Source organism: Homarus americanus, unplaced genomic scaffold, assembly GCF_018991925.1.
Source record: "Homarus americanus isolate GMGI-L3 unplaced genomic scaffold, GMGI_Hamer_2.0 scaffold26351, whole genome shotgun sequence".
Taxonomy (NCBI): Eukaryota; Metazoa; Arthropoda; class Malacostraca; order Decapoda; family Nephropidae; genus Homarus; species Homarus americanus.
In genome coordinates this window covers 7,483,798-7,511,134 of record NW_024724368.1, presented here as the reverse complement: position 1 = coordinate 7,511,134, position 27,337 = coordinate 7,483,798, and the positions used below count along the sequence as shown (strand labels likewise).

The 27,337-nt window shown below is 37.3% G+C and overlaps 1 protein-coding gene across 2 annotated transcripts; it reads right to left on the bottom strand.

The window, feature by feature from the left end:
* Positions 1 to 101: 101 nt before the first annotated feature.
* LOC121864254 (methylmalonic aciduria type A protein, mitochondrial-like) lies at positions 102 to 27,337 on the bottom strand. 2 transcript variants are annotated; one of them, XM_042363332.1, is made up of 5 exons: positions 27,169 to 27,323; positions 5,026 to 5,085; positions 3,926 to 4,083; positions 1,151 to 1,393; positions 102 to 435 (listed from the first exon to the last, which is right to left on the bottom strand). In XM_042363332.1, exons 1-5 carry the CDS (start codon positions 27,320 to 27,322, stop codon positions 220 to 222), a joined length of 831 nt encoding a protein of 276 aa, XP_042219266.1. In that variant the 5' UTR covers position 27,323; the 3' UTR covers positions 102 to 219. The 2 variants fall into 2 exon arrangements, with proteins under 2 accessions (XP_042219266.1, XP_042219264.1); XM_042363330.1 differs by lacking the exons at positions 102 to 435; positions 1,151 to 1,393; positions 3,926 to 4,083; positions 5,026 to 5,085 and adding an exon at positions 20,089 to 21,947 and having other exon boundaries at positions 27,169 to 27,337.

Here is a 27,337-nt window from a genome sequence, read left to right as displayed (position 1 = left end):
TGAATAATTATTATTATAATTATTATTATTATTAGAATTAGTATTACTATTACATTTTCGCCCCCTAGGCCCCGATGTGGGTCAGTGATCTATGCCTGGATGGGCTAATCCCTGTTTAAAAAAAAAAAAAAATTTGCTCCACAAAAAACTTTTGGTTTTCAAAGCTTTTCGGTTTTCGGAGTTTCGGATAAAGGGTTGTCAACCTGTATCACTAAAACTTTAGAGATACTTTCCAAAATATACTTTATCAATGTCCCTGATCCAGTTGTGGCAGCCCATCATATTGTTCTGAACAAGATATTTGAAGGTGTAGGGATTAATATTTTCACGCTCTAGTTGATCTTCCTCTTTCCGAGAAGCCTCCAGAGTTTCTTGACTTACCACCTCCGCAGGGAATGGCAATTTATGAGCAATCATTTTCAAGAACGGTTTGACCTGTGAAGTGAAATAAAAAGCATGCTTAATTTATTTTATTTTTTGTGTGCATGCATATACTAAACTCTATGTTTATTTGATTGCGTGAGGTGGAAACTTATCCCTAGGGGTAGTGTGTCTTAAATTTTCCCGAGCCCCTCAAAAATTTAATTTTTTATTTGTTTTATTTTGACAGCTACTACTAACTTAATAACAATATTGGCTGAAATAATGCAAGTGCACCCTGATTTATAAGTAGTCACAGTAGTAGTTAAAACGTGGAAGTCCTATATATGATGCCCAGTTCCCATTCTGTAAAAGTGGGTTGGTGAAAGAAGGGCATCCAGCCATAAAACTTGCTTCCAATTTGCCTGATGGCAAGTCAAATGCCATGCCATCAGGTAATCATGTTTTTTTTTTTTTTAATGGGGAATAAGCCCACCCGGGCACAAGTCATTGACCCACAAGTGTGAAAATAGCCCAAAACAGTGTTGATGGAATGGAAGCACAGAGTAGCAAGTTTCCTACTCTTTATACCATTGTGGATAGGAATTAGTTTAGAAAAACTAGCATAGAAAAACAAATATTACAATGACAATCACAATTACTTGTTTAACTTGTTACTCTAATAGTCTTTTGACATAGCAATGTAACACTAATTAGATAATTCCAAGATTAAACATTAGAGTACCGGTAATACAGTACATACGCTATACACATATACTTGATAACATACCTCTTCAAAGGAACATTTGCCTCCAACTTCAATAATAATTCTCTCTGCTTTTATAGGAGTTACATAGTGATCAATGGCACCCTTGCCACCACCCATCCTCTTCCCCTGGCCCCGTCTGGTGACTGGCTTCCAAGGTGCATCAATTCTCCAAATGGCATACATTTTGTTAACATCGATTTTGCGTGCTATACCTAAGCGGATCATTTCAATGTGTCCAAATCGCAGTACTCCTCCCCTCTTTGCCTGTAAATGGGAAATAATATACAGTACATCCTACCCCTTTTAACAAAGCCTTGGCCAATGGATTTTCGTTTAACGGACATGAAAAAATATAAATTTAATAAATTAATTTAATAATACAGTAGTAAGTACCTGTATAGTATCATTCAAGAAAAAAATCAACCAGACATTAGTGAAAAAGAACCAACGGTAAAGTCTGCCGCCATCTGTGTTGTTTACATCCTTTAAGCCAATCAGTGATCATCTCAAAATGTATTCAATAGCTCGCCAAAATTTTTGGAAGTTGTGTTGCAGTAGGTTTCTTCATATTCATTATCTATGTGTATTTTGTGAACATTTTATGCCCATTAATGTCGAGGAAACAGCCAGCAAGTGAGTGTGTTGGTAAATCAGCCAAGGTGCTCCCACTGCTGCCAGGAAGGAGTGGGTACACATTAAGAGCAAAGCAGCGGTGGTAAACCACACAGCAAGCTCCGAAAAAATTAACTGGTGAGTGTTATTAAATTTAGTTTCACTTATTATTGATGTTAACAAAGTCTTCATTTTGGTGTACAGAGTTAAATATTGTCACCTTTAATGATTTACCGCAATTTTTTTTTATTTATCATTGCACTGGAGCTACAGTAATATCTCGTTAGCCGGAATCCCTCAAACCCGAAACTCTCTGATAGTCGGAATTGAAATTTTCCTGGAAAATCGTTCCCAAAGCTGAAATTTTCCGGAAAATTCAGGCTTTGGGAACGATTTTACGAGGGGCACATTTCCCGGAAAATTCCAAGTTCTTCCCAAATATTTTGGGCAACAAGGTAGGATTCACTGAAGTTATTAAGTGCTGACTAAACACTAAATTTGGAGAGAAAGAAAATCTGCTGTGAAGTGTCCTGGTCAAAAACAGATATATATATATAGTGTAACAGGTTGAATGAAACTCATACTGTACACAAAAGTTCAACAAATGTTCCAAGGTGACAGAGAGGCTTTCTTTATGCGATTCATCAATATATTTGATATGGAGAAAAAATATTGTAATAATGAAATTAAACATACTGAAATTCACTGAATTCAACATAAAATCTTACGGAGATTAAAAAAATGTGTGGATATCATCAGAAAGAGGCATGGAAGATATTACAGTACTGTACTGCACTGTGCGTGGAGATGGTATAGACAAGTGGAATAAATGATAAGAATCACGATTGTACAGCTGCAGGCAAAATGGGAAGTAGATGATTGTGCAGGAAATGAACTGAGTCAGCGGCCTGGCAAGTGAAGTAAAGAAATATACAGTATCAAAACTTCAGTGCAGCAATAATTAAAAGCCATTACCAGTACATACTGGAAAAAAATTGCTTAAAAGAGTTGAGGAGCAATGAAAATGGGAATCTCACAAATCAGTTGACATCATAAAGTGAGGAGGTATGATACATTCAAATATTCTCGAGGTCCTGTGATACACTGTTATTCAAAATGATATGCTGATTTTACATAGAATTATTCATTAAGTGAAAACTGTAAATTTTTAATACTGCATGTTGTTCTTTGAGGTACTTGATTTTTTCATGGGGTTTTGTGCATTTGTTCTATCCAAGAGATGGGAATATACAAAAATTATCTGAGTGAAGAGCAAGAGGTGACTAAAGTTACTACAGTATAGTCTTGCTTTACGCGGTCAATTGAACCCGTGGAGGTCCGCGTAAAACGAGAAACGCGTAAATGAAATAACAACATATGGCCAACCCCCAAAGTCCACTTTTTCCGACACAATACGTACGTTGTAGTAAAAATAACATCTTTATTTTATGATGGTATGCACACACAATTAATATTTAAGAGAAATATCAATAATATTAGGTTTTTTAACACTTATGTTAGTAGAAAAGATGGCTGGGCACACGTGGATGGGAGGTTGGTTCCGAGGCAGAGGGCAGATTATTGGCCCTCACCTGTATCAATTGTATCACTATTCACCACAGAGGCTTGCAGGGCCTCTTTGTCAAACCCCTCAAAGTCCATATCCTCACTATCACTGACTTGGCCGGCTGTGGCGGGTGAAGAACTCGGTAATGTTTTGTTGACAGGGCGACCTTGTGAGCACCCTGCCCGCGCCGCTTCCCGCGTAAATGACGGAATGAACCGCGTAAATAAAAATTGTCGGTCTGGCAAGGTGCATCGTAAATGACCAAACACGTAAACCAAATCCGCGTAAATCGAGACTATACTGTATATGTGAATGTTTACTGGTTTGCTATAGTAAAGCTTAAAAGCATAAATGTTTGTAATACACAATATTAAATGAAAGGGAATCCAAGTGTTAAAAATCATAAAAGCATTTCAAAAGATTTAATTTTATTTTTAAACCTTTAGCAGGCAGGGGCTCCTCTTAGCTGAATAAAATCGTCTGGCATTAGCCAGAATAAAACACCTAAGGGATAATTTGCCCTTTAAAGGTTAAATCAAGTACTGTACTGTACAGTAAATAGATGACTGAAAGTTTAATATTCGCAACAAAATTACACCAGTGAAAACAATACATACAATGATACCATACTGCTTCAGTATCAAGTCTCTATGGATTTCTTCTTCACCACGAATCAAGTCCAACCTCTTCATCATTTTTGGAGGGCGAATAGAAGGTGGGTACTGAGGAACTTTGCTGAGGAATCGTAACTTTTGTCGTTCTGGTATTTCAATGTCTGTGGGATACAAATTTCATTTCTAAATTACAAATTTAATTTAGATAAAATACCAAAATAATTATAACCACAGTAATTTCAAAGCATAAAAAGAATACAGTATATATATCCCATTATGAATAAATATTTAAGACATACATTACTGTAATTAGGATTAGTACTGTATACCAAATATAGATCTACAATATTAATCAGCTGCTAATACTGTACCTGTATATACAAAAAAAATATTCGCATAAACATAGCTAATGTTAAAATAACTAATTATTTGTACAACATAAAGGACTGAAATATTAAATCCCATTTCATGACTGGGGAAGAAACAACTGGCCTGTATGATGCTCCCACTAAAATCATATTAATCAGTGCCAAGCAGATTCTCACCCAGTGAGCCATGGTTTGTCATGTAAATTTGGTGGTTGCTTTGTGAACTAGCAAGCTAAAAAGTCACTACAGTCTGAACCTGAAGCAAGCTCATTCGTCTCAATACTGTACTTAGCCATAAGATGGAACTCCAACCTTCGACTTCATATTTTCCTTCCAAAAAGGAAGCTCACTAAAGGAGAAGGGAGGGGTTCCTAGTAACCTGCCTCTTCCCATCAGCTAAACAAAGGAATTTTCCTCCTCTGTCTTATGGCTCCTGAATCATTTTGCCAAATGACCTGCAAGATACCAAACTACAAAATTATACAATTGTAGGTGGGAAAGGGATTGAGGTCTTAAATTAAATTAATGAACCTACACTGTGTACTGTATTTACGTGTGTGTGGAAACATTCTGTTCACTCCACTTTTACTTTCCAGTATGCCTGGTGTACTGCCCTACACTTGTAATATAATGTATTAATAATAATAATACCTGTAATGTACAGTATTGCTCAATAGAAAACAGAAAACTTCACTGCATAATTGATACAGTACAGTACTGTACTTGTTTCCTTACCACCATAAGTGGGAGGTGCTGGAAAATTCTGGTAACCAGCTTTCTGCAACCATGTTGTAACTGAAACAAGTAAAGAAAATTTCATTAACTCTGAAATAATAACTACCCGTAAATATTATCTAACTCCATTCAAGGTAATAATGTGTAAGGCATATACATTTACTAATTGTGCAATGGTTAGCTGTATAACCACAAACACTGCTGGAGTGAATCTAACCCTTCATATAGATTATCAGCACCATGACAATTGTCCTTCCACATTTTAGCCAGAGGCCATCTTGAAAACCACTATGAGGAGAGATTAAGCAAAAACACTATGGTAAACAATTATTTTACAGTACAAGGGTCACACACTCAAAAACATTTACGGGACTGTATATCTTTGTTTACCCCGTAACTGGACTTAGTCTCCGATTGGTATACTTGAAACGAATATTTGGCAGCGGACTCCGTAAGTGAGCCCGTAATCTAGCCTGTAACTTGCAGCACCTCCTTAGGTGCTGTAACACGCTCAACCCGGATATAGTAGTCGCTATTTCCCGATTGCACAAGAAAAATTAATCATATATGTTGTAGTAATGCTTGTTAGACTTGTTTTATCATAGAATAATGAAGAAAATGTTTTGTACATCAACATACTAAAATACGGTATTACAGTTTGTCTTTTTAGTTATTTTTTTATGATAAGAAGAGGCCTGAGTGTTTATATTTCTTGTGGAATGGAAGAGATGCAGCTTTTGTCTTCTTACAACTTTTCAAGTAATTTGTACCAAAATGGAAGATTTTTATTGTCCACATTTATGGTAGTACAATTTTTTCATGACCGAGTAAACTTGCAGATAGACCTTATTAATGTGGTATAGCTGTAAATATCCTTCAGTAATGAAAGCCAGTTATGAGGTCAAGTGAAAATTTTTGCCTGGACTCCGCCTTTGTTAGGACCAAGTTATAACAAGTTATTCTGCCAAGTATCCAAGAAGTTCCCATGACTCAGAGTTAAATAATATACCTACCTAACCCATTCTAAAGGGGGGGGGGGGTGTAAAAATTAAGCGGTAAAGCATTTTTTTTCTTCGAAAAAGATTTATGTTCCTAGGTTTTTTATCCGATACATTCAATAGTGATTTTTTGTTTTGCTGCAAAATTAGTGAAATGTATCTTACCCTAACAAAACCTAACCTAACCATACCTAACCTGATGTTACCCTTACTAACCTAAACTAAGAAAGCCGCAACGCACATGACAAACAATTAAGTTCTCTAGAAAAATTTAAATTAAAAAAAATTTGAATTGCAGAGACAAACTTTTTATAATATTTTCTCCAACATATCTATAAATCTGTTGATAATACAGTATACAAGTATAGATGTAACTTAGGATGCCACTATTATGCATTTTAACGTTTATGCATTTTAAATTTAGGTTAGGCTAGGTAAGGCATGTTAAGGTTAGGTTAGGTAGTTATGTTAGGTGGTTAATATATAGGTTTAGCCCGCGAAAGAGTATTTGTATTACTGTTTATTTTCATCAGCTAGTTCTGATATGGTAATCTTTTCTTGTGCAAATGTCTTGTTTTGTAGATAATTAGGTGCCTTGGCAGGCACTAATTTGTCTAACCAGCAGTAATGAAGCCGCGCTCTGCTGCGGCGCTTTTCCCCGGGCTCATGGCAGTTTCATTTTCAGCATGACGCGTGAAGGTTGCTGCCTGTCTTATATGGACGTAATTTGCGAATTTAGGAATAAAGACAACGAGACCCTTCAACTGTTCAAAGACCACGGCTTTGTCCCTTTAAATGGGTGAGCTGGAACCAATTACCCAAAAACCCATTGAAACAATGGTTTCGGTTAACGAACAACCTTCTGGAACGGATTGAGTTCGTTAACGGAGGGGTCACTGTACAGTATATATATATGCGCTTGAAGTATGTCTAGCAATTATCACATGCGCCGATCTTGGCTGATTTCTCTTTCTCTTGTGATTGGTTGATGATTTTGTTTACTGAGCAATGATTGGCCAACTAGCTCCTGCACCGCCACCTACCTTCGGACAAAACTGAATTTACAGAGTAAACACTAGAGTTACGGACTGTGCTTACGTCTGGGACTGTAATTAAATTTTGAGTATGAGAAATTTACAGGACTGTAAGGAGTCTGTAAGTTATGGTACTGTATCTCTGCTACTGTACGTAACTGATGAGGTATTTTGAGTATGCGGCCCCAGTACAGTAAACCCTTTTAATATAGTATTGGACTAATTCATGCAAGCTGTCCATTACTGTATTGGGCAGGTTTCCTGTTACCCTCATTCCTCACCATCAGAATGTACATCTTATATGGCAATAAATATTGTACAGTACAGAGTACAGTACTGTAATTAGAATTTTAACTTACCTTAATCATGTGGGTTCAGTACTAGCACTTCTTTCTTTATGATAACCTTCCATAAAGATGGCAAAAATAATATAAGCACACAGCATTGTACAATATTCGGGAAATGCACCAAAATCGCCGTGACAAAGTTTACAGAATGATGCCCAACAGCATACCGTGTAGCAAAAACACAGTAATACTTCCTCTAAGCACATTTTATTAAAAAAATATATATACAAGTACAGAGTATATTTTATTAATTATTATTTTTAATACAAGCCCATAACATGTATCTGTGCACTAGGTTTTGGTGGAGAGAATGTTTGTTTGTTTTTGACAGTAGCACAAGTTTGTACACCAGCTTATGTAAGTTAAAATACTTCTGCAAAATAAAAAAAAATAATATACAGTCCTGTACTGTATTTTACTTTGTCAATACAAACTAACCACACAAAGATACTTTGATATTATTATTACAGTACTCCTGTATTTATTTTACACATGTTAAAAATTAAAAAACTGCCATAATAAAATATGAAAATGGTACATGGCAGATCATAACATACTGTAATTGCATATACTGTACTGTATTGTACAATATTTTATGTACAAAAAATATCTCCTTCTACACTCTGGGTGATGCCGAGAGTGGATGACAGTTCAGCCAGGCAGCCACCCAAAGATGTGCTGCAATGTGGATATGGTGTGACATCACATTGGCAACGCAGAGGCAACAAACTGTGTAGGTGTTATAGAAGAAAATATTAATTTTCCGCTAAAGTTAAACTGAATTACATTTAACATGACATTCAGTGGAGAAAAGGATAAAATAAACTTATATCAGGTGCAAGTTATGCTAAGTTGTCAGAGGCACTACTGTATTGACAAACTGCCCACTGCCTTCACACACACATATTCACCTCCCACACAGAATACACACCCATACTCTTAATTTTTCTTATTTTATAGTTTTATATTATACAGTAATACCCCGCTTTACGAGTTTTTTTTTTTTACGCGTTTCTACATTTACACGGTACCCCGCCAGAACCGGAATGTTCACTTTACGCGGTGCATCTACTCATATACGCGGGAAGCGGTGCGGGCAGGGTGCGCACAAGGTCGCCCAGTCATCAAAACATTACCGAGTTCTTCACCCGCCACCCACCACAGCCGGCCCAAGTCAGTGATAGTAAGGATATGGACTTTGAGGGGTTTGACAAAGAGGCCCTGCAAGCCTCTGTGGTGGATAGTGATACAGGTGAGGGCCAATAATCTGCCCTCTGCCTCGGTACCAACCCCCCATCCCCGTGTGCCCAGCCATCTTTTCTACTAGTGTAAGTGTTAAAAAACCTAATATTATTGATATTTCTTTTAATTATTAATTGTGTGTGCATACCATCATAAAATTAAGAAGTTATTTTTACTACAATGTAGGTATTGTGTCTGAAAAAGTGGAGTTTGGGGGTCGGCCCATTCTCTATTTCAATTAATCCCATATGTTCTGTTGTTCACTTTATGCGGGCCTCCATGGGTTCAATTGACCGCGTAAAGCATTTTCTTTATTTCTAAGTCACATTAGAGTATTCAAATGATTTTTCCACAACTTTTATAATTTCATTCTAGTACTACATATAACAATGGTAACACGCATAGCCATCTCACAGGCCACAGCTGACTTGTGACGTGTGTTATGTGTTGAGTTGCACACTTTGTTCGGATTGGCTGAAACTAAACAAACTATGGTGATGCATTCTTGTTGTATTCCATTAGTTGTCTTTGTTTTTTAATTAATTTTCTTAATTTTAAGCAAAAAAGGGGGATGAAATGAATGTCATAATTTAGAGTACAGTACACTATACTGCATATACTGTACTCGCGTATTTTGGAATTGATTAGTCGCAATTATTTCTGTACTGTATGTATCAGTTAATCCGAGCTGGAGAAATACTGTACTGTACACATTGGAAGAGGGCTTGCTATCTTTTTCATACCTTAATCTGAGACCTCACCCCTGTTTATTAAAAACGATAATAATCTCTTTGTTTTTAATCAAAGTAACATTCAACTTGTAAATGTTACATCCACAGAAGCTGCAGAGGATTTCTAAAGCTGTGCAGATTAGCAATGCCCAGCAGCCTGACCATGTCTGCATTGGAGGCTGGACTAGTGATTTTTCATGTCCATTTGCTTGGCACTTAGCTGGAGGACAAAATAATTTTGAGAGGAAAATAGTGTGGACAAGTTAATAATTTTGAGAGGAAAATAGCCTAACCAAACAGACATTTGTCAGGTACTGGGAGACCCTACCTCGCAATACATGTTTAAGCAGTGAGGTCTGTCAACCAGCAAGGTGATGGGAAGGGTAGGAGCTGTGTGTGTGCGTGTGTGTGTGCTTGACCTGACGCCATATTATGACGTCACAACCGAGGTGCTTCTATCATATCCATATTTAACATGCTAATATCTTGCCTAACCTACCTTTGCTTTTTCTACATTCAATCTACTACAGCTACGTTAGGGACCGACATCCAGGTCGTAAGTGGAAATGGTCGCAAGTCGGAAATGCTTAAATAATACATAGAAAATCTAAAATGGGGGTCTCCTTTTCTTCTCAGCACCACAAAACACTCACTTTTAAGCTTGCCAGCCATTTTAAAGCGAATTACAGATGAAAATTTTGTCTGTGTACCGACTTTGGGACTCGAAAATACATAATTTGATCAAATTTTGGTCGTAAGTGCAGATGGACATAAGTCAAGTAGGTCATAAGTCGGGGAGGAGTTGTATACAGTAGGGTCGGGATATACTATAGCAATTTTTCTATACAGCGACTTCCAAAATTATTGCAATTTTCCAATATACAGAGAATAGCGATAAATCTATTTATTTCGCGAGGGAAATCGGGCAGGAAATATTTCAAATGTACCGCCATGGCAAACAAATGCGTTATTTGCTCACCAGAGGTGCTACCGTGGCTGCTCACTCATACATTCACGCTCACCCGCACAGTCTTTCTGATTCAGCTCTTGAAAACATGCAACGCCGTAAAATATCGGGTCCAATGATAAAGAATGAGGCAATGGAAATAGACACGTCTGCTTCAGTGAGAAGGAAAGTCAGCAAATGAATGTAAATTCACAGGCTGGCTTCACAGTTACATCAAGAGAGCTGAATTATGCTGCATGTCTCTGTCAGGGGAAGCTGCATCGGCCGACACAGCTGTAGCGGAAAAAGTGAAGATAGATGCTGCTGCCGAGTCTGGTGTTCCTCCTCCTTTTTTTTTTTTTTCGGGAATAGCCCACTCTGGCACAGGTCACCGACCCACATAGGGGCCTAGGGGGGGCGAAAAAATAAGAGTAAAAAAGAAATTAAAAACAGAAAAGAAAAAGATTACATTGATCTACACCACGAAGATGCTAGAAAACCAGCTTTTTAAGATGAGACATTGTATAAGTATGGAAACACAGAAGAAGGCAATGCATTCCACAGTTTGGCTGTGTGAGGAAAGAAGGATGTACTATAACGGGAACAGATAGACTGATTACCTGACTAATCAGAATCCAGAGCCTCCAAGGGTCCATTACCACAACATGAATAATGGTAGTCTTCTGTTTACTGAACTGTTATTATAAATGCAATAAGCCTTAGCAATGCTATTACCACACCCTGACTTAGAATTGCTACTGCTAGTTTGCCACACAAAATCTAGCATTATAATCACCACATTATGTAGAACAGCGGTTCCCAAACATGGGGTCGCTTAGAGCTCATAGAGTCGCTGGGCTCCCGTAGACCTATGGGGTCGCTGGAGTCAACTGGGTCTTGCAGCGGTCACATGTCCAGGACGTGGCCAACAGGTGCTGTCTCATTAAGTCAGGACCATAAATTATGGTCAAGGGATTAACGCAGTTATTCGCCTTGTGTCAGGTCAGGTCATTCCAGGTCAGGCTTGCCCTGATGACACGTTTTGCAACAGAAGTTCCACACTCCTAACGTTGAACGCTTCCCAGCTCAGTTCACTCTTTACTTTCCACGGATGCGGACAGAAAATGGCAGCAAATTAAAATGACAGATTCCTTAACGTGGTTTTTGAGCCTTTTGATTTTGTTCAGTTTCCGTTCAAGACAGATATAAAACTGTCGCTCTTTTGTACTCGAAATGGCCGAATTACAGGCTGACAATGAGTCATGGGTAAATTTTCACATCTATGATGACATAGCAGAGTTTTGGATTACAGTTGGTCCTCACATTAAGCGGTCCCGCATTCCGCGTTTCACCGTTAACGCGGTGCCTTGCCAGAACCTAACATTTTCACATTCCGCGGTCGTGAACCCCATTACGCGGAGAGCGGCTGGCAAGCCGCGCCATTTTTGGATCCAAACCTCCCGCCATCCGCCATGTTGTGTAAGAGGCGCGAAAATGGTGCGCACAAGGTCGCCCAGTCATCAAAACATGACCAGTTCTTCACCCGCCACCCACTACAGCCGGCCCAAGTCAGTGATAGTGATAATTATAGTGAGGATATGGACTTATATGAACTTTGGGGGGTTTGACAAAGAGGCCCTGCAAGCCTCTGTGGTGGATAGTGATACAATTGATACAAGTGATACAGGTGAGGGCCAATAATCTGCCCTCTGCCTCGGAACCAACCGCCCATCCCCGTGTGCCCAGCCATCTTTTCTACTAATGTAAGTGTTAAAAAACCTAATATTATTGATATTTCTCTTAATTATTAATTGTGTGTGCATGCCATCATAAAGTTAAGATAATATTTTTACTACAACATAGTTGTGTGTCGTCAAAAAGTGGAGTTTGGGGATCGGCCTGGACTCCATTTCAATTAATCCCATATGTTATGTTGTTCACTTTACGCGTTCCTCACTTTCCGCGGGACCCTCCGGGTTACATTAACCGCGTAATGTGAGGACCAACTGTACTCTATTAGAGACACTCAGCAGTTAAAACCCAAGCTATCAAGGTTCTAGTGCAATTTCAAACCGCCTATGTCTGTGAGGCAGCTTTCTCGTCAATGGTGTATACTGTATAAGAAATGATTACTGTAACCGTATTTCAAAGATCAACTTAGAAAATTGTATGCTATGTTGTTTAACCTCATATACCACCAGGTATAGAAAATTAATTAAATGAGGACATCCACATGTCATATGAAATATGACACATCATATGATAGGGCTGTAACTTAGAAAATTGCATGCTATGTTGTTTAACCACATAATTATACCCCCAGTTAATAGAAACTTTATTAAATGATAATGCACACATGTCACATTATGAATTATGACATGTAACTTTTAATGAAATTTAATTAAATAATGATGCACACATGTCACATAAGAAACTTGACAGTTGTTACTAAGAAAATTTTATGTTATGTTGCTTAATCACATAATTATACCCCCAGGTATATAACACTAAATGATGATATAAATATGTCACCTATTAAACATGACAGAGTTATAAGCTGTTTCTGCCAGTGTTTACTTTTACACCTGGAGTTTTAATCACCCTCTAATTCCATAATTATAAGTTAATTTTACCAGCACACCTCCCTGTCGAGGGCTGTAGTGCAGTTTCCTTCGTGACTCAAATTTTTTAGATTTCTGGTTGTAAACATGATGAACAGAGCCGTTCCTTGGGTATGGCAACTGGTGCAACCGCCCCGCGGCCCTTATCTCACCCAACACCAGAATTAGTGACCGAGTGAAGCTGACCTCACCCTACCACCCAGATTCAGGAGACCACCTGAAGGATTAGTGACCAGCATAGTTAGGCAATGCATATGCTGACATGAGGTCAAAGGTAAGCTTAATCTTACCACCCAGACTGAGAACAATGTCATTCTTTACTGTGCTCTCTGTTGAAGAGGAGTGAGGACATTGACAGCGGTCACCTGTCAGTGTTGTCCAAACTCTGAATCTCCAGTTGTCCGTGATTTGTGTTTTGTGAAATTGTTGTAAACAGTACATTATTTTACTATCGTACACAGCCCTCGTTATTTTATTATACCACGGCCAGCAGGGATAAAGACAAATACAGAAAATACATCGCAGGTGCAGAGAAAAGGAAGAGAGAAGAAATTGAAATGTCAAGGAAAGGTTCCCTAGAAAAATATGTTAATTAAATTTCAGAGTGACCAATAATTTTAATGTAAAAATGCAAAAAATATTCAAGAGACCAACAAAATCGATGTTCATTTCACTATAAACAAAGTTAAACTGAGAAGCGTTGTTGGGTGATTCAATCGACTGATGGGCGCCCAAAAACTGTTCCCTGTACTGTCTATATTATCAATGTGTTAACTAAATTTCAGAATGACCAATAATTTTAATATAAAAAATGGAGAAATATTCAAGAGACCAACTTTCTTGATAGTATTTACTTCACTGGAAACGAATGTAAACATAGAACCAGTTTCTGTATTGGCGGACTAGCTAATCAGTTGATGCGCACAACAAAACGTGTTTGTTGTAAGGATTCCGTTAATCGAAGTTTTGTTCGTTAATTGAACTGAAGATCCTTATGGGAGCTAATTCGTTAACCAAAATTTTGTTAATCGAACCGTTTATTAACCGAGGGACCACTGTACGGTATATATATTAAGAATGCAAAGGGGCCCCGCAGTGGATGATTAAAACTGTGTGCATTAAATTCCTCAATTATGTAATAAATTTCCCACTACATAAAATTTTATATAGTATATAGTTTTTCTCGATTCAACGAACTAATTTGAGCCACCCTGTTCGTTGAATCAAAATTTCCACTAAATCGAGCTCTCGGTCAACTAAGGATACACTGGAGCACCTTAGCTTTCGTCTTTATTCAAATAATCTAAAGAGAGAATTGAATTTATAGGGATAGAATGTCAGGTCACCTGAAGATGTCTTGAATAAAGAGAAAAGCTAAAATATTTTGGGGGGAGACCTGACCTGATGCAATGTCAGGTGAAGGTAGGGCAGGGGCGTATCCAGGAGGGTTTCCTGGTTGCCCGGAACACCCCCTCAAAGCCCACGCTGCTCATCTGAAGTGTCTTTGATCTGCCGCCATCTCTCCCTTACCTGTCATATTTAATCTTAATACGGTCAAACACAAGCGGCTTGATTATAAGACATACTTGTGTGTGGAATTTTGGGTCATGTCAGGTCATAAGCTCAGTTTATGACCTGACATGACCCTCAGGACCACTGGCATCTTCATATAATGACCAAATTCTGACCCAGGAGGCAGTCACGAGCCCCCGTTTCAGCTGTGAACAACACTTGCGCACTCTTACATTATCGTGTTATTCCCGTGCATGTATAGTGTGTTTGCTTTGTTTCTAGTCCACTATGGATATTCGCAATTTTATGTGCCCAACTGGCGTACAGTCAAAGCTGTCAAGCCCTACCAGAGACGTCGCCAAAGAGACTCAGGGTACATCATCATCCACCAACACTGAATCTGGTGCAACTGCTAGCATCCCAGTGAAACTTAAGCTACAGTGTGATGATGTTAATGTCACTTTTGCATCGAAATGCCCACGACGTAAGTACAAATATCTATTAATTATGTGTAAGTCAGACAGGGTTGGAAATTTTTTTCATAAATGATGTATGACAAGACTTCGATATAGTTCACCGTCCCGACTCTTTATAGTATTTGTGCTTCCCCAAATCAACATTAACTGTGTTGAAAATTGAGAAACATCTAGAATCCAAAAATTATAGTCCTGCTTATATTTCTACATCCTATAAATGTCATGAATGTACATTTTATAAATCTAATATTCTTAATATTCAACACAGTAAATGAGGTTTAAAAATTTAATAAGTTGTCACCAATAATTTAGGAATGCCTAATTATTGCTGACTACTTATTATTAATCATTTATTGTGTTGAATATTAGATTTTAAACAATGTATCCAAATAAAAGTATATTCGTGACATTTCTAGGATGTAGAATTAGTCGGGGAAACACAATACAGTCGACCCTCGTTAATTCGGACCCCTTTAATCCGGATTTCGGATAATTCTGACAAAATCTGAACGATTTTTTTTTTTTTTGTAGGAATATTACCTATGCGGACCTTAAGCTAAAATACTAGTCCACCCACTGCTGGGATAAAACACCAGCGTCTTTTTGGTTAATGTAACATCTCCACCACTAGTGTGGGGGGGGGGATGCAACTTTTAGCTTCAGACATGAAAAATATTTACCATTTACTGCCAGTAAACAATGGAAATGTAAAGTATGTACCAATTAGTCAAGAAAAGTTGTGCAGTTCCTTCAGCAAATGAAGCTCACCAACTTACAATAGGCTAAATTACCTTACAACGTGTTTTCGGTAGTCTATGTTGAAGTTCTTAGCACAGGCTAACTTATCATATCATATACGGTATCACAGTTCTCATTGATCTACAAAAAATACCGGTAATAAAAACTTTTTCGATATTTCACACTTAATATAATACCCGGTAATCTACTTCAACCTCCTATTGTTTACAACGACGCATGACGCACCACCAGCTGTTGAGTATCAATCAGCTAGACGGTACACGTGTTTTTCGAATCGTTTTAAGTTAAAAAACTGTTACATCACATGTATATTTTACCTTAACTGTGCCTGAATGAATATATTCTCGGAAATAAATAGTAGTTTTGCTGAAACGTGATGTACAGTATTTTAATGTAAAATAGGATAAAATACATGACGAAAACTAAAGATTTTACCCAACCTTCAGATGTTCAAGAGAAGTTACTCGTGTTTTTTTAATAGTTTTTGGTTAAAATGCTGTTATATTACAATGGTATTTTATTCATACTGCGCTTGATATAATGCATTCATGGAAACGTAATATTTTTGCTGAAATGACGTACGTATTACAGTGGAAAGTGGGATAAAATTGTGACGAAAACAATGACTTTCGCTTTCTTTCGTTCAAAAGATGTTACCGTAATCGCTTTTCGATTGGTTTTCAGTTAAAAAACTGTTGTATTACAATAATATTCTATCCTAATTGACTTGAATAAATACTACGATCCCATATTTCTGAATGCTTTCATTAAAATACATCCAAATCATTTTCCTTGTCATCGTCAGCAGCACCAAACAGCTTCTCCCAGTCCTCTCCTTGAACAGGGCTAGAGGGTACGTGTTTTTTTAATCGTTTTCAGTTAAAAAACTGTTACATCACACGTATATTTTACCTAAACTGCACCTGAATGAATATATTCTCGGAAATAAATAGTAGTTTTGCTGAAACCTGATGTATTTCAATGTAAAATAGGTATAAAATACATGACGAAAACAAAAGACTTTACCTAAGCTTCCGATGTTCTTGAGATGTTATTCGTTTTTTTACTAGTTTTCGGTTAAAATACTGTTATATTACAATGATATTCTATTCATACTGTAATATTTTTGCTGAAATTATGTACGTATTACAGTGGAAAGTGGGATAAAATCGTGACGAAAACAATGACGTTGAAATATAATGGAATATTAACCCCCATATCGGTTAATTCGGACAATCGGCTAAAACGGACATCCTCCCCCCCCCTATTAGTCCGAATTAACGAGGGTCGACTGTATATATGAATACCTGGTACGGTGAACTACCCGGTATATCGACGTTTCAGTTTACATTATCTTCATAGTTCGTCTATGCGTGTATCCCTAACTATTGCTCACAATTGCTATAGTCGAAACGTTTATATTAAGCACTTCATCACAGAGTTGGAGACCAGATTCTCCTCCTTTCACCAGAAAGCACTGAAGGGTATGTCACTTGTGTCGAGCATCCTGGTGACTCTTTCTGGAACAAACTGAAGAACAGGATAGAGGACTTGGTGGAGATCTACAGAGATGACCTCCCTTCGCCTGGCCAGTGAGCTTCACTGTTGGGCCGTCCAGTGGCAGAAGCAGCAGTCTGGCACCCTGCCATCCTCTCCATCATCAGCTCTACAGCATGCCACTACCATGTTTCCCAACATCCAGATGCTGCTGACCATCCTTTGTACCCTGCAAGTCACCACCTGCTCTACTGAGAGGTCCTTCAATGCCTTGAAGTGCATCAAGACCAATATAAGACTGTCTAGCCTCAGCCTTCTCCACATCCACAGAGACATTTCAATGGAAGTCAGTGACATCATTGACATCTTTGCACGGCAAAATCCAAGGAAAATGGAACTTGATAATATTATTGCAGATCATTAATAACTGCAATGAAGTGATTGCTTAACCCTTAAGCCCTGGGTTAGGGTGCTGCTGGCAGTACCCCCTGGGATAAATCGAGAAAAAAATTAAACTTTTCCAAAAATAATAAAAAAATAAATAAATAAAATGGCGGGAAAATAGGAGGACGATCTGGAATGTCACCCGGGGCGCGCCAGTCGGACATTCTGGATCGTCACCCGAGGTCTAAGGGTTAAACAATACAAAATAAAATGTTAATGAACTCAAAATGTGGTAGTGATAGCATATAGATAGGTTACTCTTGATGTGTAATAAAAATAAAACATGATTTATACGTTGAACTTGCCTTGTACTTTTTCCTTTTCAAGTGTCTGTTACGACATTGAATGTTTACTCTCACTCTAAATTACCCCTTGATTATCTTTTCAAATAACCTAATAGCCGTCGCATATTGCCTCAGAAAGTCCCTGAAATTGATCAGCTGTATGGGCTCGCTGCGCTCGCACTGTATATACAATATTTACATTCGGACAATCTGGGGACCCCCCCCCCCTCCCCCCCTCAATACCAGAATCCTGGGCACACACCTGTAGAGTGGTAGAGTGGGGGATTAGTGGTCTCCTATTACTGACTTTCTGATGGAATATCAGGTCACCCATTCTTGGGTGGGGGATTAGTGGGTCTCATGACCTGAAGATTTCTTAAATAAAGATGAAAGCTAAAGTATTTTTAGGTTGATTGTGATAAGTACAAGTACAGGTAGAAGTATAAATGAGCAAGTTGTATCCCTTCAACATTATATTACATAACATTTTTAAATATGGAGTGAGAAAGGAGAAACATGTGGGTGATTAGACAGATGGAGTGGAAAGGAGTGGTAACATGCACTAAGGTGTTGTCAAGCACTCCTCAATAGCCGATGCTTATTTCCCCTCCAGGCAGTCACACAACAAGATCCTCACTGGATGCGTGTTGTCTTAATTCCCGTGTGTGTGTGTGTCAGGAAACACCTCAACATTTATTATTATATATTCCCATATGATCAGCCTCTTATGATGTATATTTTATCATTAATAATATAAAATATTAAGTACAGTATTATGGAAAAAATTAAATATATAATCAGTAATTTACTGCACTGCACTATATATTATCAATATGTTAACTAAATTTCAGAATGACCAATAATTTTAATGTAAAAATGCAAAAATATTCAAGACACCAACAAAATCGATGTTCACTGCACTGTAAACAAAGCCAAACTGACGCCTGGTGGGTGAGTCAAGCGGCTGATGGGTGCACAAAAAAACTAGTTCTCTGTACTGCATATATTATCAATACGTTAACTAAATTTTAAAATGACTAATAATTTTAATATAAAAAATGAAAAAATATTAAAGAGCATAACTTTCTTGACATTTACCCCACTGGAAGCAAATGTAAACATAGAACAGATTACTGAATTGGCAAACTAGCCCATCAGCTGATCAGTTGATGCTCACAACAAAACGTGTTTGTTGTAAGGATTTCGTTAATAAAAAAGTTTTGTTCGTTTACCGAATTGAAGATCCTTATGGGAGGTAATTCGTTAACCAAAATTTTGCTAACCGAGGGACCACTGTACTGTATAATTTTGTGGTTTCCATTTCCAATGTTTCTTCTCTTTTTATGTGATGATAGCATAGCTGCTTATCAATAACAGTGGGACAATGTTACAGGTAGTTCTGCTATAACACGATAATTATGTTCTTGTAAAATATCGTGTTATAGAAAATCGCGTAATAGAAATAACAGGGCTTATGGAGAAAATAGGGTTAGGTGCAGATTACTCGAAATCGAAAAAATTTAGTAGTTAGCCTAACACAAAGGATAGCACAGTCTAAATAAATGTTACATTCATATCTAATAATGAAATCATACAGTAAATGTAACACTTTACTTGATGGGGGAGAAGGGTGATTTTGAGGTTGATAAAATCGAGCTTCTCTTCAAGTGTTATATCCTTTCTTTTACGATCATCACCGGGAATTCTATCACCAGAACGCTTCTTGTTGATATTCTTCTTTACTATATTCACAGTTAATACAGTGGGGTATGCTATAACGAACGGATCCTACTACGAATATTCCTATAACGAACGGTTTTACCTATAAAATTGAGAATGCTATAACGAACGAAACTCCAACAACGAACATTATTTAAAAAATTTTTTTGTTTTTTTTTCAAATTTATTGTTTTTTTATTACAAATATTAATGATATTCTTTATTTCAGGGGTTTAGATGCATATTTATGCACTTTTTTACAATTTTTACAATTTTATATTATATTTTTCAGTGTTAAGTGATTATTTGGGGGCCTGGAACGGATTAATCCTATAACGAACGAATGCTATAACGAACAAGGTTCTAGAACCAATTAGATTCGTTATAGCATACCCCATACCACAAAATTGGAGAAATAGTAAGCAAAAATCGCGTTATAGCAAACAAGCGTTCGCATTATACAAATATCGTTCCTAATTCATAAATCGCGTTATCAAAACACGCGTTATAGCAGAACTCACTGTACCATGCTACAAGGACAAGAATATTTTTATTGTACTACTCGCCCCATCACCAAATCATGAGCATTATTTTTGTCCAAGCTGTGGTAATTCATAAATTTCTCATAAGTGCTGCCATTAAACATTCATCCAATACAGTGTATTGGTGTAGTAGTAATATATCTGAAGTCATTCTGTTGACCACGTACAGTACAGTATTGTACTCTAAAATATCAATGCAGGTTTACCTACCTACTGTGATATCTTAGATCATATAAATTTGGATCTGGGGAAAATTAAAATTCTGCTGCTATAACAATAAAGATTTATAATCAATTACTCAAATTTTATTATCCTTACATGCCTATAGAAAAAATACAAGATCAAAATTCCACATTCTGTAGCACTATATTACTGTATAGTTTACAAAGTAAACACAATTTGGTCTAAATACTGTACTGTACTAAAATTCAAAACCACTATTTTAAACACACGTAAATACCATAATCATGTACTGCACCCTATATACTTTATACTGTAGTAATAATATAATACAGTATATATGGAGAATAAATATAACAAGTAGGCAATTCATGACAATGCACCCAGAATACTGTATATACAGACAGTACAAGGAATGACATTTGCAGCCATGTTTAGTTATTACAAACTGTCTTTGTATTACAAACTCAAAACTAAACTAAAATGTGTCCCTTTTGAACTGAACTACATAGGTAATTTATATACTTTGTACCTTAGTAGAAACTTTGAACTAAATCTTTCTATCTTTTTGCTTTAAGACATCAATATGTTCCTGAAGCAGTATGTCTGCAGCATCACCAGGAGATAACACTCCATCCATCACCTCCTGTTCAATTTGATCTATTTTCTCCTTTAGCCCAGAAGAATTTATAAAAGTAGAAACTAGGCTATCTTTCAGATGCGTCCAAAGCCATGCTCGTCGTTGTGATCTACGGCAACTTACAAATTTACCGCAGTCTTCCATAATTTTCCTGTATTTTTGCATAAGGTCCCATAACTCATCAATACCTTCCCCTGTTAATGATGATATGCGTTTTACAGGAATTGACCAATGCTTACTCTTTGGACGGATATATTTGAGAGCTGATATATATTCATACTGCATACGTCTAGCTGCTGGAATAAGATCACCATCACTCTTGTTGACCACAATAAGATCACTCATCTCCATAATACCTCTCTTTAGGCCCTGTAATTCGTCTCCTCCACCAGGTGGAATAATAAGAGCAAAGAGATCTACCATGTCTACTACAGAAAATTCACTCTGACCAACTCCTATGGTTTCCACAATTATAATATCAAACCCCGCTGCCTCGCACAACACAATGGCCTCATTAGTTGAACGAGTAACTCCTCCTAGATGACCTCTTGAGGGTGATGGTCTAATGTAAGCATTCATGTCTCTTGAGAGTTCAGGCATTCGGGTCTTATCCCCAAGCAAAGAGCCTCCAGTTGTTGCTGAAGATGGGTCAACTGCTAAAACAGCTACTTTATGACCTTTAGCAGTATAAAATTTGCCTAATCTTTCAATAAAAGTTGATTTTCCAGCCCCAGGTGGACCAGACAAACCGAGACGCAAACTTAAGGATTTAGTCCCATATAAATAATAAGTATATTTGGCATCTTGTAAGACTTCAGTTAACAGTTGTCTGGCTTGAAGCTTCTTTTTTGGGTGGGAAGTTTCCACAAGTGTGATGGACTCGGCCAAACTTGCTCGGTGGCCTGCCCGCAGTCCCTTAAGCAAGCGCTGCACCAGTGGATCCCCAGTCCCTGCAGAACAGCACTAGTTTTGAGTGTTTTTTTTTCCTTTCTTCATCCTCATCATGTTGACTGAAACAGCCCTCAATGTTATACAATACTGAACTCCATTACTTAAAACAATGGGTAAATGAAGATCACATATCCCCCAGCCCTGGTTGAAAAAATGGGCAAGAAGAATGCAGGTGATTTTCACATTTGCAAATAGATAGATGGCTGTATGGACTCATCACTCATTCAAATACATTGTAGCTACACCATATGCACCAAGTTGTGAGGAATTCCCTTGAAACTTATGGACTAATCAATTTTACAAACTTACGGTCAGATCTGCAAATGAACAGACTAACCTGAGTGGAACCATCATGGCATGTACTGAACATATAATTCATCCATATACAGTACTGTGCATTATCTATAAAGTAAACCCTCGATAACTCGGAATTTCATATAACTCGGCATGGAGATGGTCTCGGAATGTATTAGTATAACTCGGGAAATGCCAAGATGTATAAAATTATCTGGGAAAATTTCTGCATATCTGGCCACCTGCATCACCTTCCATGCCTCCGTGGCATCTACCATGCCTCTGTTACTTACGGTACCATGCATCTGTGTCTCCTACTATGATGCTTTATTCTTTGCCTGCAGTGCTGGTAAGTGTTACTTTTTTACATTAAGTAATTACTTATATGCATATATGGGTGGATAATTTTTTAGTGTATTTTTGTAGGAGAGGGGGGAAGTGCCTCGATAAGTTGGAATTTGGGATAACTCAGCAAGGCCAGAGCCCCATATGTGCCGAGTTATCGAGGGTTTACTGTACGTACTGTACAGTACAGTACAAAGGTGCATGAAAATAATAATAATAAAATAAAACAAAAAATAAAAAATATGAGGAATTGCAGTTTTTGTACTTCTGTTCTGTAATTCTTTTTACTGTATAAATACTGTAATGGTCAACCATTACATTCGATGTGACAAGTCATCCATATGAAGTGATCGTCATGTACAGTAGCTATACAATGAAAATAGCATTGATGGGACATTGATTAAAGTTTGGCAAGAATAGTTACCCAAATAATACTGTACAGTACTGTATAATAAAAATTACAATTCACCAGCAACTCATAACAAGAATTGTCTTGGTTAATCAGCTACCGAATGAAAAATTTCTATTGAAATAACACAAATCCGTTAGATGAATAGCACTTTGTATTTTGATTTTCGCCCCAATTTATATTGTACATTCTGTACTTAAAAGACACACTGTCCCGTCCACCTGACAATGGCACCATGCTTGCAATAATATCTATTTGTGTGAGTAGGAACATTTCACAGATATTAATACAGTACAGAATACATCATACATCCATACATATAAACACTTCCAGGGTTCAGTACATATGGAAAGGGCAATGGGAATCACTCGGTTGCTTACTGATATTAACCCTCTCAGCCTCGCATGACCACATAGTGGCGTTGAACATAAAAAGAGAAGAAACTTATGCTCAGCCTCGCGACGCCAACGTGGCGTCCAATGGGCTGTATTTTCAAATAACTCTAAAACTATTCAGTGAAACTGACTGACCTTTGGATGCCATTTGACAGATGGTATTGGTCACCGTGTGAGTGGCGTGTGTCGTCGTTGTGGCCATTAGAGCGAGAGGAGGGTACGCTTCTCGGCCCTTTAAATTGTTCCACGAGTTTTTGTGTTATATTATTTTTCCTTATACCACGATATTCTACATGGTTTGTTCTTTATTTTAGTATATAGTAGATATCAATGAAAATCATAATACGTACAAGCAAAATGGGAATGGAAATCGAGAAGTTACTACCGTAAACATTTTCCTACTTTTTTAACTTTACTCAAAAAAAGTGGCTTAAATTTCAAGAATGTTCAATTTTTTATGGTTTCATACAACTTTTCAGACAATTTTACACTAAAAGAGACCCCATTACAGTTAATAAAACAATTCCATGGCAGTGAAATGGGCCTATTTTTTTTTTCAACGATTTTTCGGCAAAAACCTCCATATGAGTCTCAGGCTCCGAGGTTGAGAGGGTTAATAATATTTATTCAATAGAATCCACTGGCAATATTATACAGTACAGTAATTACTTTGACATGTACAGTATATAGACAATGCCGGTACAGTATACAGTTCAGCATATGTATGGGCACCACAGGTACAGTATATGGTGTAGAACTGTACATACACTGCAGGTACAGTGTACAATTTCTAGTGTACCTAGACAGTGCAGGCATCCAACAATAGTGAACAGTAAGGCAATTCGACCAAGGATAGCTGACGAAGCTATCAGGCACTTATTTTCAAGAGGGTTCCTTGCTTACGTTTGTTTTTAAATTAATATTATATTTCCAGAAATAAAAGTGAAAGTTTGTTAATAAATACAGTAAGTCCTCGCTTAATGTTGTTTCGGTACTACGTCGCTAAAGTTTAGACCAAAGATTTGTTTAGCGTCTTGGTGACTCGGTACGTCGTTTTGTGTTGTCATGGACTACTTTTACAGCGCATCACCCTCTCTCGTCTAGCCACGGAACGTCACGGTGTCCCCAAGATACGCCAGACTGTGTTAGGCTTCCACAGTGTTTGTGAGTGTTTAAGTGTTTTTGCTCTTAATACTGTACTGTAACCATTCAAAATGGCTTCCAAGCGCACACTAAGTGCTACTGACGCTAGTGTGAAGAAGCAACGTAAGACCACTAGCCTTGCTAAGAAAATGGAAGTTTTAAACCGTTTTGAAAGGGAGGAGGAGCTACCCGCCGGGTCTCAGTGAATTGACACCCTCCTGGCTCACACCATCCGCTGCTTCAATATCCACCACACACTCACTCTACCACCTCCGCCCATTGGTGAGTACCAATACCAACTTAGTACAGTAGTTGTACATGCATGCACTGTTTTCTATAGAAATGGCAATGATTTTCTGTATATGTAATGTATTGCATGAGACAAAGGGAGGCTCAGGAACGTAACTCCAGTATTTTATCTATTTCTTCTGGGGAAAATTTATCTGCTTAATGTTGTTTCATATAACGTCGCGTTTTCAGGAACTTAACCCTGACGTTAAGCGAGGATTTACTGTACAACAAGCATTGCACTGTACAGTAATTGGATGATCTGAGGCTGATGGATCCTTCAACATTCTGTGGTTAATAATATAAAAACTTACTCTTCTCTTGCTATGGCTTCATATGTTATGTAATTTTTTTTAAATTTGAATTGCTTGATATTATTACTGGTTTTAATGTGGTCCGGTAACTTGTTCCAGTCCATTATATATACTGTAACTTTAAAGAAAGTGTTTTTATATTACCGCAAAAACACACGCTGGGAAGCATTTGTCAACAATTCAAACATAAATATGGTACAGTACTGTATTGTTAAGTAGACAACAGGCATGACGAATCTTTCTTTTATAGAAATTTTTTGTTAGGGAGCTCGCTAACCCAGACCATTGTCGTTAAGTGTTACCCAATTCCTCATCATCTTGTGGGGATTTTCATGAGGTAAGAAAAAAGATGTCAATAGAAAAGTCTAAATTTTCTGGATTACTTGCACAAGCATTCCAGAGTATAATTAATAACAAGTTGATTTTATGAACTTGCAGATGAATGTAGATACAGACAGACTCATCAGAGAGGAACCATCTTGGGTAAGATTTGATGAAAGCAGTCTCTTAGCACCAACTTGTCCATAAAAGAAAAAGCTCTCTTACCTCGAAAAAATTATAAAATGTGTAAGAGGAATGTTTTTTATGTCTGAAATTAATGGAGGAAGACAGCTAACCACGACCTTGCCACAAGTGCCATGTCTAAACTAACTATAGGAATAATTCTTTTCTCAGAAAGGAATTTCATTCTATTTTAGAATAAAATAAAAAATAACTCGTATCTTAGGTTAGGTAGGTTAGTTTTCTTCATTTTTATGAACAATAAATTACAATATTGTAGTTGTATCTAAAAAAAAAAAGTTTCATCAGAGGCAGAACATAACATAAAATGTTGCACGTGAAATTAAGCAAAACATATTCCTCCTGCACTTGTTGTTCCATTTCACAGGGTAAGAAAGCTTTTATCGATAAATATTCAATATTACTACAGTATTTCACTTGTTGCCACTAATGAATCTTGGGAATTTTATCGTTCCAATCAGTAATTTTTATAATTATAAGGCACTTCTTTAATGGCATTTCTGGCACTAATTATGTATAAGTGAGATATTTAAAATTTTATTATGTATGTTCATATGTGGAAGTACACACCCAGAACATTGAACGAATGGAGCCCCCCAGGTTAGGTTAGGTTAAGTTAGATTCAAAACTGTTTTCAATGTTTTTTGATGTTTTGAACACTTTTTACCTGAGTTGGGAGGGGGGGAGCTTATCTCCGAAACTATTGATCTGCGTCATAAATGAAGGTCAAATTCGACCATAACATCAAAAACCATTGGAAAAACATACGTAGTTTCAACTTCAATTTTTGTATAGTGGCAACAAGTGAAAACTTACCAAATATTCTGTAGTGACCATTCACAGAAATTACTTTCAAAATGTGTTTTCATACTGTTTTTCAACTGATTCAAACGAAAGTAATATTGCAGTAAACAGCAACCACAGAATTCCGGAAATTCACTACACTCAATCGATAGAACTATATTTTCTGAGATAATTTTCTTATATTACACTTCCATCGCAAATTGATAATAAGGAAGTTATTGAATTTTAAAAAGAATAAAATCAAAGCAATTGTTATATTCTCGTGGAGGCCGACCACGCGACTCTGGGTTATTTCATAGCGTCTGGGAGTCCGGGAGCAAAGTCCCAGGGTAGGGCCACTGGGTGCAGAGTCCCCGGCTAGAGGGTTAGGCAAGGTTTAGTTTTGGTTATATTGTATAAGTTAGCAAGCACAGAGTACTGGGAATGGAGAACACACAAACAATAGAACTATTATTTCTACTATTTTTTCGTAAATAACAGAATTTGTTGCAAAATGTTGTCTTCTGATGTTGCGATTAGGACAATTTTGGAATACACTTCTACGTACCAAATTGTAAAAAAAAAAATAAAGTGTTTGTTTTATTGATTCAACATATTTATAAAGGGATATGACATAAAATGCCTCTACAAGTTCCTATGCTCCTGAATGGGAATACAATAGGATTTCGAAAACGTCCACCGTGTCAACAATAATACTAGAACTCACCTCCTGTTGTTGCAGATATATTCTTAGTATTTAGGGATAAATTCCGACAAATTAGTCTTGATAGTAAAGCCACCGCCATTATAAACGTGAGGAAAATTGAGACACAGCAGCTGCCGGTCACAGAGATTGATGTAAACAAACCCTGCCACCACATTCAAGATAAATAAAA

Coding starts and splice junctions, on each gene's coding strand:
- LOC121864254 (XM_042363330.1), bottom strand. CDS start 27,322: ATGTGGTGGCAGGGTTTGTTTACATCAATCTCTGTGACCGGCAGCTGC. Junction 21,948..27,168: donor TATATCTGCAACAACAGGAG/GTGAGTTCTAGT, acceptor GCTGTTCTGCAG/GGACTGGGGATCCACTGGTG.